At 40.8% G+C, this 14,706-nt stretch overlaps 2 protein-coding genes across 2 annotated transcripts; both read left to right on the top strand.

Annotated features, from left to right (window-relative positions):
• Nucleotides 1-223: 223 nt before the first annotated feature.
• Nucleotides 224-1,696, top strand: LOC309721113 (uncharacterized protein; the record flags this gene model as incomplete). Its single annotated transcript, XM_082558464.1, has 2 exons — nt 224-290; nt 1,527-1,696. 2 exons carry the CDS (start codon nt 224-226, stop codon nt 1,694-1,696), a joined length of 237 nt encoding a protein of 78 aa, XP_082414590.1.
• A 1,421-nt stretch (nt 1,697-3,117) lies between these two features.
• On the top strand, nt 3,118-12,914 carry LOC309688425 (uncharacterized protein). Its single transcript, XM_082504141.1, has 9 exons — nt 3,118-3,182; nt 3,677-3,744; nt 5,378-5,449; nt 6,013-6,077; nt 6,213-7,203; nt 7,286-7,447; nt 11,028-11,070; nt 11,511-11,563; nt 11,850-12,914. Exons 5-9 carry the CDS (start codon nt 6,901-6,903, stop codon nt 12,156-12,158), a joined length of 870 nt encoding a protein of 289 aa, XP_082360267.1. The 5' UTR covers nt 3,118-3,182; nt 3,677-3,744; nt 5,378-5,449; nt 6,013-6,077; nt 6,213-6,900; the 3' UTR covers nt 12,159-12,914.
• Nucleotides 12,915-14,706: the final 1,792 nt, after the last annotated feature.

Genomic DNA, 14,706 nt, shown 5'->3' with positions numbered 1-14,706 from the left:
GGTCAATATCCTCTTCATTGTTTCTGACAAGCAGTTACATAAACCAATGTATCTTCCGTTTTGCTATCTTGCTGTTGTTGACATATTGTATACCTCTAGTGCCGCTCCAACAATGATCGGGGTTCTTCTTACTGGTGTTAATACCATATCATATGTGGAGTGTTTAATTCAAATGTGTGTTTTCCAGCTGGGATCAACAATGGAGATGTTTTCTTTAACAATTATGGCATTTGATCGATTAATAGCTATAATTTATCCTCTTCGGTACCATAGTTATTTAACAAATACACGTATATTGGTACTTACATACATTCTGTGGATTGTTGCCTCTAATTTAGTGGCTGTTTCACCTGCAACAGTTGTCCCTCTCCCTCACTCCACCTTGAGGCTTAGGTACACTTTCTGTGACTATGCTGCTGGATTACGAACCACTTTGTGTTGACCCAGAGAAATATTTCAATGAAGGTGCCAGTAGGTTATTTTTTCTGTTATTTTTCACATTCACTTTCATTTGTCTTTCATACTGTGTGATCTTGTTTTTTGTGAAATTATCATCAAATAATGACAGAATGAAATTGGGAAGCACTCTTGTGAGTCACCTGATTTGTGTAGTATGTTTATTGTCATGGTCCTGGGTTGCTGATCCAGCGCTTTAAGTTTATCATTATCATTTTTCTAGTTTATTCTGATTTTGTATTTGTTCTTAGGGTTTGAGTTGTGTGTTTCTATCATCCCTACCTGTGCCTCTCCTCTGTGTTCTGTTCGTGTCCTCAGTTGGTAGTGTAAAACAGTCTGTGAGTTTCCTGTTTTACTTTGTAGGTTTGTGTCTTGTTATGTCCATTAGTTCAGCGGTCTCCAACCTTTTTTGCGCCACGGACCGGTTTATGCCCGACAATATTTTCACGGACCGGCCTTTAATGTGTCGCGGATAAATCCAACAAAATAAAACTAGTACCGGTACCGAAAAAAAGAAGATTTATTCCTAACACATGTGAAAAGACCCAGGAAAACCGAGTTAACAATCAAAACGATAACAAAATAACGCTGAAAACCGATAAAAACTCTGAAAACCATACATTTCACACCTGAGCCTCAACTCTCGCGGACTTGCACCAAACGACTCACGGACCAGTACCGGTCCGAGGCCCGGGGGTTTGGGACCACTGGATAAGTTCCGGCTGTGTCCCCGCCTGTCTGCCATTTCCTAATTACCTGGTGTGTGTATTTATACTGCGTGTCTGCCTGTGCTCCTCGTGGCATCGTCTGTGTTTCTCTGTGAATTGTTCGTGTACTTAACGTTATTCCGTGTTTCTCCGTGTCTCTCTGCTCCTCGCTCCGTGTCCTCCTTTTGCATTAGTTTTCCCAGTTTAGGGTTTTGTTCAGTTCTGCTCACACTTTGGTTATTGTGCACTGTAAATAAAACCCACTTGCACCTCCGCCAGTGTCTGCTTGTGGATCCTCCTTTCTCACCTCAACACGACTGCTGCCCCAGCCGTGACATTTATACTGTCCTCTGTTTTTCACAGTTATTTTGACCAAGTTTGGTGTGGTATTGACTCTTGAAGAACGGCAGGGTTTATTAATTGGCACCATCCTCGGTCCATCTCTTGTAAATCCTTTTGTGTATTGTCTTAGGACGAAGGAAATTAAAAATAAGATTTTTAAGATACTTAGAAAGGTTAACATAGCTGGTTAGAGGCTTGTGAACTGTGAATGCACTTATATGTAAAATAGACAGAATCATTGGTGTTACAGGAAAAATGATTCTATGTTTCTTTACCTTCTTTTAAATGTACAAAGATGCCCTTTGTCTATGGTTAGATTAGTTTAGAATTATCCTTTTAGACTTTCCCAGCAAAGACATATTGTTTTGGGACATATTGTTTTAGATTGTTTTATCTCTCACAGCTCTCTCCCAGCTCTCTGCTGACGAGACTAGTACCACATATGGAGTTGTTTATTTTATCTGTTTATTATTTTCTTATCCTGTTCTCACTGTCTCTGTGCTCTGTGCCTATAAAAAATGCCAAGCCACTGTGCATGGTGTGAGTTGTTTTCTGGCAGCTCACCCGTGTACACGTTTAGCAAAGAAAGAAACTTTGTCTCATTGTGTCTTTATTTCTCCTGGGTTTTTTGCAGAGTTTTCTCCTAACAATTGGAAAGTTCATGTACGAATTTTCTAAACTTTGTTCTGGTCGGATTTGCGAACTTCTGAATCCTATTTAGGAGAGGAGCATCCACCTGTGAACTGCTATTATAACTTTATATATGTTATGATCATTTATATTATGTAAAGCACTTTGTGCTACATTTTCTCTGTATGAAAAGTACTTTATAAATAAAGATTGATTGATTGATTGATATGACAGTCACATTTTAACCAAATAGCCTCGGGACTATTTACTTACACAACTGAATTGTTGAAACACAAACTGTTCCTATTAATTCTGATATATTTTAAAGTTTTCATTAAAATGCACTGTTTGTTTGTGAGCAGCATTATGTGACAACAGTTAATCTGTTAATAAAATAATTACTTTGTTATTTTGAAACAAAGTAAGAAAATGACATTTGTTATCTTACTAACGTTTTAGTATGTGTGTTTGCTATTTCTTTCTTTTTAGGTGGATGGATGACAGTATTCTTATAATAAGCAGTGAATTGACCAGATAACAAAGAAACAATGATTATAGTGAGCATGTAGGGGCAGGGATTGTAAGATTTTTTAACAAAGAAATAGGTAAAATTGCAAGAGAGCAAGAGAACGTTTTCGTTGAATCAGCTAATTTTCCTCTCAGGTAAAAACGTTTCTAAAACAAGAAGTTCAGGAACACATAAAAAAAGGAAAAATGCCAAAGGAGAAATATAAATTCTCACCTGACTCATTTTTGCCCCTACAAAATACGCAAGAAATGTTCACAAAAAGTGTGACAGCATGTGTAGTTCGAGCAGTAATATCATCAATGGTGTCAAATAACACCCCACCACATCTGCTCTTTGAAACATTGCATCTTTGATTTAGTTGCTGAAAGAATTTGAAACAAGTTTTAAAAGGAGGTGAATGTGCCGAAATACATGATGTCAACTTTTTCTTTTCTTTTTTTTTTACAGAAAAGAGTCTGGAGTCTGCCTTCACAATTTAAAAAATTAACGGTTGGTGGCTTGTTTCAATCAAATAGTTGGTAAGTAGTCTAATTTTTGCAAACTGCATGCCACAAAACCTTTGGTAAAATCAGTGTTTAGGCTTTTCTGACTCTGAACTTTATCAAGTTCAAATGTAGCCTACTTTTGACACAGTGAAAATAGTAGAAGATTTATTTAGTGTTCATTTTAAGAGTTTACTGGACAAGTTCACCTTCACAAATTTAAAATATGATGCTTAGTGGCATTTTAGTCGTGAAATAATTTACCTTTTCAAAGCTGCACTGCACCAAACCTAAACGTTTCTGACTCTGTACTTTCCAAGGGTTAGCCTATTGTGTACTTCACTTATGTAAAATTGCTTTATTATTTTATAACATTTAGAGTAGTTGACCAACCTGAATTGAAAATGAACTGTAGTTACTGTTTTCAAAGCTTGTGTTATCCAGGTTGACTGTTTTTAAGTGAAGTAAAAGTCTAAAAGTAAAAACTGTTCTGCTAGCATTCTGTCCTCATGGCTTTTGTGTTATTACAGTCTGACGATTGAAGGAGCAGTAGCATGCGAGAGATCATCCAGCACTGCACTAAAGACAGCCAGTAAAGGTGATTTTAAAACGATTTGGCATCAAAATGTGGAATTGCAAGTTGTGTAGTTTTTCTACTGCCATAAAAGTCATGTTGTTGAAGCATTATCGGCTCAACCATGGTCAGTACTCCACAATTTCACCCTTACCCTGTCTCTACAACACATGCATGTGTACATTTAGTACATTTAATTCATTAAAGATACACATGTCAAGAATGCACACTCCCACACAAAGAAAAGACGGTTCTTATCTAGATTTGAATAAATATGGATTTTGTTGCCCTGTGTGTAATTTTAAGCAGCCATTTATTGAAAGCCAAATGTTTATCCATCTGAGGGGGCATTTAAAACGAAAAGAAACTGTTCCATGTCCTTTCAAGAACTGTAATTTTAAAACCAATGTATACTCAACCTTCAATGCCCACAAATGCAGAGACCACCAAAATTCAACAAGTTACAATGAAGGCATTGTGCAAAGTGTTATAAATGTAGAACAAAAAGATGACATGCAACTTGATTCAATAGAGTCATCAGATGACAATCAAGTGGCATCCACCAGTGAAATCAGTGGAAATGAGGGTTTAGAAGAGCAGTTGCAATACAATCTGGCTGGATTTTTCTTGAAAATGCAGACCATTCTCCATGTGTCCCAGAGAGCAACACAGGAGATTATTGAGCATATTGATCAGTTGTTTTTGTTATCAGTACCTCTGGTTAGAAAATCAGTTGTAGATATACTGAAAAAGCACAACTGTACATATACGGACAAACTGGTGGATGAGATTTGTCAGGCAGTTTCTGATAGTAATGTTTTACATAAATGTGTCACATCTGAAGGACCACTATCTACAGCAAAGAGGAGGAAATCATATTACGAAGCAAATTTTCCATATGTCAAACCTGTGGAGTATTTAATTGAATCATCAAAGCACACTTATATGTATGTGCCTATTCTCACATCTTTGCAATTGTTGTTGAAAAAAAATGATGTGCTTGAAGAAATTAAACAAGCACCCACACAGATTCCTGGACATTTCATGTCATTTTGTGATGGATCCTACTACCAGGAAAATGTTCTACTGTCACAAGAGGGACAGAAATTGTCAATAATACTTTAGGTGGATGATTTTGAAATCGCAAACCCACTTGGTACCTCAAAGAAAATACATAAAGTCTTTGCAGTTTATTGGACACTGGCAAACTTTCCAGTTAAATCTCGTTCTGCTCTACACTGCACTCAGCTTGCTCTGCTGTGCAATTCCAATGATGTATGCCAGTTTGGGTATAAGGAAATGTTGTCACCACTCTTAAATGATCTGAAAACTCTTGAAGAAGTAGGTGTCTACATTGAGACTCTTGGTGAATGTCTTAAAGGCACTGTCTACTCTGTTGTGGCAGACAACCTTGCTGCCCATGGACTTGCTGGTTTCAATGAGAGTTTCAGGTCTACATATTTCTGTAGGTTTTGTCATGCCACCCAAACAGAAATGCAAACAGAAAATGCTGTTACAGGGAATTATGTAATGAGAACAAAAGATGCTCATGATAATCTTGTGCAAGAGCTTCAGAATGATGACATTGAGGAAAACTATGGTGTTAAAAACCCCTGTGTTCTTTCTGACCATCTCTCTTTCTTCCATCCTGTCACAGGCTTCCCACCTGACCTCCTACACGACCTGTTTGAAGGTGTCGTTCCAGTGGAGTTGGCACATTGTTTAAAAGGTTTGATTTCTAAGAGATATTTTACCTTAGAAGACTTAAACAGAGCAATTCTGCGCTTTCCCTACCAACATTCTGACAAAGTTGATCGCCCTCATCCAATACCCTCAAATTTTGCCAGGCGAGGGACCATTGGTGAGAACGGGCATGAAAATCATGCCCTTCTTAGACTGTTGCCTCTTCTCATTGGCTCCAAAGTTCCAGAAAGAGACACTTTTTGGGAAGTGCTAATGGATTTAAAGGACGTAGTTCAGCTTGCCATGTCTCATACTTTTAGTGACGAGACCATTCAGTACATGGCCTGTAAAATATTAGATCACAGACAACTCTTTCAGGAAGTGTTTCCTAATGTTCGATTCTGCTCATCAGAAACAACATTTATTTTCTCTTGAAAGACTATGACACTTATTACGTTGAGCACTTGCGTTCATATGAAGTAGCAGAGAATCAACAGAGGGGTCTCCGTCACAGTGTAAAATCTCTGTGCCAACTGTCTGACCACATGCCGCATGTTGCTTACAAGATAGCAAATGAACTCATTCTAACAGCAAACCATTTCATGCCAGTGTCTGACTAAAGAAACAGAACTGAGACATCAGCTGATTCCACCAATTTCTGAACCAATGCAAAGGTAATTCATCTATTCAGTTTTTTTGTATTCACATAAATGTTTTTATATTTTTGCACAATTAATATTTTGCAAATAACTGTAAACACAAACATGTATTAAAATGCCACTATAATATGTGAAACCTGTCTGTTACAGAAATAACAAATTCAGATGGAGGCAACAGGAATATTGAAGCTAAGGGTCATCCTTGATAAGGATAACGCTGAAAAACTTATTTTGCCATCTCGTCCAAACAGTGTGCAAGCCCTCATAGATGCGATCAAATCTAGGCTAAATTTTACTTTTGACTTTCGGCTTCAGTTTCATGACCCAGATTTTGATAATGCCTTGTGTAATTTGGTTAAAATAGAAGACCTGCCAGCTATAGCATCTGTTAAAGTTGTCAGGTTAGTTGAGCTTGACCGGATTTCAACGAGCACTGATGACACAATCCTTCAGACTGATAGCACTGATACCATAGATTCACCAGAGCGTATTAGTAGATGGCCAGAAGTTTTTATTGTTCCGCCATTTTCTTATGAAGTGGAACATGTATTAAGAGAGGGTAATGCAGCATTTGATAAAAATGGGAAAGTAATTACGCTGACACGAGATCAAAAACACAACATACTTGAGACAATGGGGGAAGAAATCTACAAACTAAAAGCATACCCTAGTACAACACAAATTGGCAAGGCTGCAGAAGCTTTAGTTAGAAAACATCCCTGTCTGAAAGAGAGGAATTCTGACACTGGGTGGGAAGGGTGGAAGAATAGCCTGAGATATAAAATGGGAAACCAAAGAAAGAAGTTGGCTAAAGCTGGCATCATGGATGTTGCTGTGAATGCTGGAAAGCGCAGCAGAACAAACCGAGATGGAGCTTCACCAAGGGCCAATATTAAAAGACCTAGGAGAGGTGAGGTCAACTTCCTTCCTTCTTATCCTTCTGGAGAAACAAGGGAGTCTCTGGAAACCAGAAGACTTGATGGTAGAGGAGTTCAAGAAGACCTCAGCAGAAAGAGACATCCCTCTCATTCATCAGCATATGATGCGCACTTTTGCCCTCCGGCGTGAAGAGATTGTCACCACTTCTCCTCCTGTATCAGAGCTCAAGGACAGATGGCCAGCACTCATTCATGAGACACAGGTAAGTACAACTACATATATAACATTTGCTGTTCATATAGTATGCTGTGTTTTGCTTATAATATTTTTGGAATTCTCTTCAGCTCTACTTTGAATTTCATCGGATCACCAATCAGACTCTGCCACATGTGTTTTATGCTGCACTGGATGATTATGCTCCTCAGCTGATTGGACTTTACAAAAAGAGGAAAACTGGATGGGTCGGTGAAAGGATGGAGCAGCTTTTGTTGGCATATGGAAAACAGGTATTTAAAAATACTAATTATTATTCTGCTTGCTTGGCAGTTGCCATTGTTATGTTTATATATATATATATATATATATATATATATAGCAGCTGGATAGCGTAGTGGTTAGACTACACGCCTTTGGAGCAGAGGGTCGCAAGTTCGATTCCTGCCTGGGGCGTCTGTATCCAGTAAGGGTCCTAAGGCTAGACCCCCTATGCTAAGCAAGCCTACCGCAGACATGAGCGAGACAGATAAATATGAAGGCATGCCGGCTCGGACGTCGCCCGGATCAACAAGGTCCGCGTCAGGTGTTGAGGAACCAGGGCACCCTGACGAAAAGTGGGCTACTGGAACAAGAAGGCATCGGTGGGCAAGGGACGAAAACAGGGCGTTGTTGGAATGCTACTACGCAAGTAACCCCGGCGGAAGGGGCTACATGAATAGGATGAGGGACCTATGGATTCTTCGATACCCAACATCCACAATGACGGCGAAACAACTAGTAGCTCAGTGTTCCAACATTCGAAAGAAGGGACTGCTCTCACAGCTAGAGATTGACGAGGTACAACACAAATGCTACGGCAAGGAGGAGTCAGGACGCCAGGTCAGGGGGGAGATATCATCACCCCCACCCGAGATTGGGTACATAGCCCCAAGTGTGATAGGAGAAGGATCGTTGAGTGCGAGAGGAACTGACCTGAAAAATAGGATCATGGCCAAGCTTGAAACCTGGATCCCCCGTAGCCGGTTACCAAGATTACGTGAAGTACCCTCAGAAGGTCTGCTAGATGATGTTAATGCAGCACTACGGGCAATACCTACAACCACGATTACCGACACTAACAAGCTGATCTACAATACGGCAGCAGTGATCAGTGAGATGCTTGGCTACAAGTTGAACAGCCACAAGGGGCAGTATCCTCCATGGAGAAGGAGGCTAGAGGGCAAGATCAAAGTAGCACGGAGAGAGGTTAGCCAACTAACGGAGTTGCAGAAAGGTGCGACGAATAAGGTGCCTAAGAAATACAGCAAGCTGTCCATACCTGAGGCCTTGGAAACTGCCAAGCAAAGACTCACAGCCTTGGCCAGCCGCTTGAGGAGGTACACCAGAGAGATAGAAGGCAGGAGAATAAACCAGCTGTTCTCCACAGAACCAGCAAAGGTGTACTCTCAGTGGCAAGGGAACAATAAGAGAACAGCACCACCAAGGCTGGAGATGGAGCAATACTGGAAGAGCATATGGGAGAAGGATGCAACCCATAACGGCAATGCTCAGTGGCTAGAGGATCTGAGGGCAGACCACAGCGACCTCCCTGAACAGGGTCCAGTAACCATCACAGTGGCAGACATCCAAGAAAGGGTCTCCAGTATGAAGAGTTGGACAGCACCAGGGCCCGACATGGTTCACGCCTACTGGCTGAAGAAGCTAACTGCACTCCACGAGCGTCTGGCAGCACAAATGAACCAGCTGCTAGTTAACGAGAGACACCCGGAATGGCTAACTGAAGGCCGGACGGTCCTGATCCCCAAGGACCCCAAGAAGGGACTGGTCCCCTCCAACTACCGACCAATAACCTGCCTCAGTACTACATGGAAGCTCCTGTCAGGCATCATATCGGCTAAGATGAACAGGCACATGGGTCAATACATGAGCGGGACACAGAAAGGAATTGGCAAGAATACCAGAGGCGCAAAACACCAGCTACTGGTAGACAGAACAATCAGCCGAGACTGCAAGACCAGACTGACCAACCTGTGCACTGCCTGGATTGATTACAAGAAGGCCTATGACTCAATGCCCCACAGCTGGATACTGGAATGCCTAGAATTGTACAAGATCAATGGGACCCTAAGAGCCTTCATCAGGAACTCAATGGGGATGTGGCGTACAACACTAGAGGCCAACTCCAAGCCCATAGCACAAGTCACCATCAAGTGCGGGATCTACCAAGGAGATGCTCTGTCCCCACTGCTGTTCTGCATAGGCCTGAACCCCCTCAGTGAGATCATTAACAAGACTGGCTACGGATACCGACTACGGAACGGAGCAGTTGTCAGCCACCTCCTGTACATGGATGACATCAAGCTGTATGCCAAGAGTGAACGAGACATCGATTCACTGATCCACACTACCAGGCTATACAGCAATGACATTGGAATGTCGTTCGGACTGGAGAAGTGTAGTCGGATGGTAACAAAGAGAGGGAAGGTAGTCAGAACTGAGGGGATTGAACTACCAGAAGGCAACATTGCAGACATAGAGGACAGTTACAAGTACTTGGGGATCCCGCAGGCGAATGGGAACCATGAAGAGGCCGCTAGAAAAGCTGCAACCACCAAGTACCTGCAGAGGGTCAGGCAAGTCCTGAGGAGTCAGCTGAATGGTAAGAACAAGATCCGGGCCATCAACACGTACGCCCTGCCCGTGATCAGGTACCCTGCTGGGGTAATAGGCTGGCCAAAGGAGGAGATAGAAGCCACTGACATAAAGACAAGAAAGCTCCTTACCATGCATGGAGGGTTTCACCCCAAGTCCAGCACCCTGAGGCTGTACGCTAAGCGGAAGGAAGGGGGCCGGGGACTGGTGAGTGTCAGCACCACAGTCCAGGATGAGACAACGAACATCCAAGAATACATTGGGAAGATGGCCCCAACTGACCGAGTGCTCAGTGAATACCTCAGGCAGCAGAAACCCAAGAAAGAGGAGGGAGACGAGGAACCATCATGGAAGGACAGGCCCCTGCACGGTATGTACCACCGGCAGATAGAGGAGGTGGCTGATATCCAGAAATCCTACCAGTGGCTGGACAAAGCTGGACTGAAAGACAGCACAGAGGCACTAATCATGGCAGCACAAGAACAAGCTCTGAGCACAAGATCCATAGAGGCTGGGGTCTATCACACCAGGCAAGACCCCAGGTGCAGGCTGTGTAAAGATGCCCCAGAGACAATCCAGCACATAACAGCAGGGTGCAAGATGCTAGCAGGCAAGGCATACATGGAACGCCATAACCAAGTGGCCGGCATAGTGTACAGGAACATCTGTGCGGAGTATAACCTGGAAGTCCCGAGGTCAAAATGGGAGATGCCCCCAAGGGTGGTGGAGAATGACCGAGCTAAGATCCTGTGGGACTTCCAGATACAGACGGACAAAATGGTGGTGGCTAACCAACCGGACATAGTGGTGGTAGACAAACAGAAGAAGACGGCCGTAGTGATCGATGTAGCGGTTCCGAATGACAGCAATATCAGGAAGAAGGAACACGAGAAGCTGGAGAAATACCAAGGGCTCAGAGAAGAGCTCGAGAGGATGTGGAGGGTGAAGGTAACGGTGGTCCCCGTGGTAATCGGAGCACTAGGTGCGGTGACTCCCAAGCTAGGCGAGTGGCTCCAGCAGATCCCGGGAACAACATCGGAGATCTCTGTCCAGAAGAGCGCAGTCCTGGGAACAGCTAAGATACTGCGCAGGACCCTCAAGCTCCCAGGCCTCTGGTAGAGGACCCGAGCTTGAAGGATAAACCGCCCGCAGGGGCGTGCTGGGTGTTTTTATATATATATATATATATATATATCTTTATTTTATTTATTTTTTTAGGACAAAAACGACATCTATGCAACTAGAACAGCAGCTCTGGCCGCAACCCGTTCTCACTCCCAAAGCGTAACATTTTACGCTAGGTGACAAATCGTCACCATATTACGTTTTCGGCTACCCACCACGTTCCTAAATGACGACCTCGGAAAAAGAGGAAATATGAGAACCGTCTGGACTGAACCTACACATGTTCGCTCTTTTTCTTCAAATCGCTTAGAAACACGCTATTTAACATCATTAAAGTCCTGGTTAAGGTCAGGAATAAGGTTATGGTCAGGGCTAGGGATAAGGTTAGGTTTAGGGCTGGAATACAGGGCTGGAACGTCTACTACCGCGGGAGCGTCATTGCACTGGATTCCAGCAATAACCCGCCGCGTACCATAAGAACGCCGAAGGTCTCCTTTCGCGTTCCTCAGGAACGCCGCGGGACGTGACAAAACGTCGACATGTTACACCTCGGGAGTGAGAACGCTCTGCTGGCCGGCCTACCAATGTACCTCAAGGAGGATTCTTCAGAGATTTTCAAAACATGCAAGGTACTTGGGTATTACAATAATTTGCACATTTGAATTTAAAAAAGGTTGAAAGGAGTTTATAAGTCATCTGGACTTGGGTTGAAAGTTGAAGACGTGAAGTTGAATGACTTATAAACTTCTTTCATCCTTGATTTGACTGGATGAATGAAAAATGACCCTTCACTGTCAATTTAAAACATGTTATGATATATAGAATTTTAAAAACTGAAGAAAGGTGCCTGACCATTTGTATTTATACTTTTAACAGAGGTATTACAGATGAATAATTGTGCACTGTGTATTATAGGAGGAAATTGAGTTCTATGAAGCCACAATTGCTCTGGTTGCTGATGTCGATGAAGAGGAGGTGCCTGGAGGAGTTCCTTTCTCACCACGTCAAGTGTTCATAGTACTTGAAGATCAGGTTGTTATGACTCATCACTCATGGACTGATGCCCTGGTGTGTTTGTTTGGGCTAATCTATGCTCTGCATCTGAGCTATCCTGAGAAGTGTACTGGCTTTTTTGAGTTCATTCAAGTAGTGTTGATGAAGCTAGACGATGAGAGAAAGCAACTAAAACCAAAATTGCAGACACTAAAAAATGAGCTTGTGTAGATGATGTTTGTTTTTCACTGTCAGTATAGTCGTGCTTTTTCAGTTATCTGTGAATGGCTTCAATAGTTTTATTTGTTCAGGGTAATTAGCTTTCTAAAAAGCAATGTGGAGAAAGCTAAGAATAAGGAGACAATCCATATTTGACGTTTTGTTTGTGATTGAAAAAAATCTTTACATAGTGTGTAATCTTAAGCTTATTTCTAAAAACACCTTTTAGTTACATGGAAATCTTTTGGAAGATAACTGATAATTAGTCAATATGTACAGTATACTTTCAAGCTTTATTTTTTAATTGTGTGATGAGTGCCAGTTTACTTGATTCGAGGTCTGGGCAAAACTGTTGAGAAGCCACAAATACCTTTGAGAATATTTTTTGTTAGTTCAGCTGTTTTCTATAGTTGCATTGCTGTAGTGCATCTGATTTCATTATTATACTAAATGTTACTTAAAATTGTGATTGTTATGGCTCTAATTGCCTCTAGACTATTGTTTTTTATATGATGTACACCTAAATGTGTGTTTTGTATATTTAATTGATTTTCAAAATGCTACAAAAAACATTCAAAATTCCCTAAAAGCGCAAGTTTTAAAATGCCTAATTATTTGTTTGTTTGATAATGGCTTTAGCAGTCATAGGTTATGACTCAAAGTATGGTTGTATTCATTCTGTATTTTCTCTGCAGTTAAAGTTAATAAAAACTGAATGGAAAGAACAATAGCTTGGTTTTGTGTTAATAGTACTTGAACCATTTGGTGCAATCGGTTTCCCCAAATGGATTAAGTTGTTTAAATACAACTATTTAAGTTAATTTAACTTAATTTGAATATGAGCACGTACCATTTTAAATAAGTTTGAATAAATACAGCATCTTAGTACAACAAATTTAATGGTTTAAGTTAAAACATACTAAAAACAATGAGTAAATAAACATAATGCATTTGAGTTACATTATCATATTTGCTTTGGGTTCTCGGGACTCTAATAAAGTACTTAAATAACCCAAAACTGTTTAAGTTATAAAACTTGAATCAATTGGTGCAATCGGTTTCCCCAAATCATTTGAGTTAACTTAACTGGTCAGGTTTTACAGTGCAGATACTGAACAGGAAAGAAAAGATAAGTTAAAAATAATACAGTATTGATCAGAAATAAATGTCCTCGGAACAAATACAGTCAATATTTACACCAAAATAAAAACAAGGTCCATTGTGTGTCCTATCATAAATGTGGGGCCTGATGCATATTCTGCATCATGAAAAAATCCATGACGCTGATATAATTTATGGTAGTGAGACCAGAGTAATCATCGACATGTATCTTTGAAATCCTCCTCTACAACCAATCTCAACAATTTTATAGTAGATGAGGAATAGAAATTATTTAAGAAGAAAGTAAGGATGAGGGTCTTGTGGAAAACCGGTTCGCAGTTGCTCACTACCTAGGAACTGTTAGTCTGCTCACCTGTTGATTCCACTTATTGGTTCCACTTGCATTTGTGCTATAATTAGCTGATTTCAGTTTGTGTGCCAGAGGAGGAAAATAGTGCCACAATCTACAGCATAGATATGAACTTTACTTTTATATTTTAGAGCCAAACCTAAAAGTTATTTTGGTAGTCTCATCCCACAGCAAATTAAAATAATGACCCAGGAAACATATGAATTTGAAAATAATCACCTATAATTTTAATATTACTCAAGGGCAGTGTTGGTCAAGTTACTTGAAAAAAGTAATCAGTAACTAATTACTGATTACTTCCCCAAAAAAGTAATCCCGCTACTTTACTGATTACTTATTTTCAAAAGTAATTAATTACTTAGTTACTTAGTTACTTTTTAAAAACACCATTTACAACCTGAATAGGTGATAAAGCGATAGCTCTTTCAGCCCAATTCTACTTTTTCTGCATAATCCATCATACAAAATGTAATCAAATGGAAAAGTCCCTTTTTAAAACTTGTTTTATTAGTTTGAGTCTTTTAACTTCATGCATCAAGCAAAAATTTAATTATATGCAACATTCTCTGACTGGAAGAAATTTGTTTAATATTTAAACCTATTTTCTGCACATTCCAGCACATCATTTTTTTTTTTTTTTTGTGTTTACACTCACTCTTTCAAATAGATGCAAGTAAAACACAGCAGAAAATAAATAAAATCAAAGATTAGCAGTCCTTTTGCTCTATTTTCACCTGTAAAGCAGGAGTTGGGTAGGCGGAGGTTTACCCTGGTGCAGGTGTGCCGCGGCGGTCAGTGGAAGAATCCGCGAGTTTCTCTGTGAGTTGCGCACTCGGTGGTTGCTTGGAAGTTACGGGGGGGTCTTTTCGCTGTAAAAAGAAGTTTTCTTCCCACGCACAACTGACACTAATGTTTTCGTCTTTTTTTATGGAATCAAACTCAAACTAAGGTCAGTACTTCCATGCTTTAAACGCTGCACGCTCATACGCCATTGTTGATCTGCACACAGCTGTTGTCATGAACGTAGCACTTGCTTACATCACTGTCATGACACATTCTCGCAAAAAAATCACGGTTTTAGTAACGCAG

The sequence above is a fragment of the Aulonocara stuartgranti genome (genome assembly GCF_965226115.1).
Source record: "Aulonocara stuartgranti genome assembly, chromosome: 14".
Lineage (NCBI taxonomy): Eukaryota > Metazoa > Chordata > Actinopteri > Cichliformes > Cichlidae > Aulonocara > Aulonocara stuartgranti.
The sequence above is the reverse complement of the archived record's forward strand: the minus strand, read 5'-3'. Positions and strand labels throughout refer to the sequence as shown.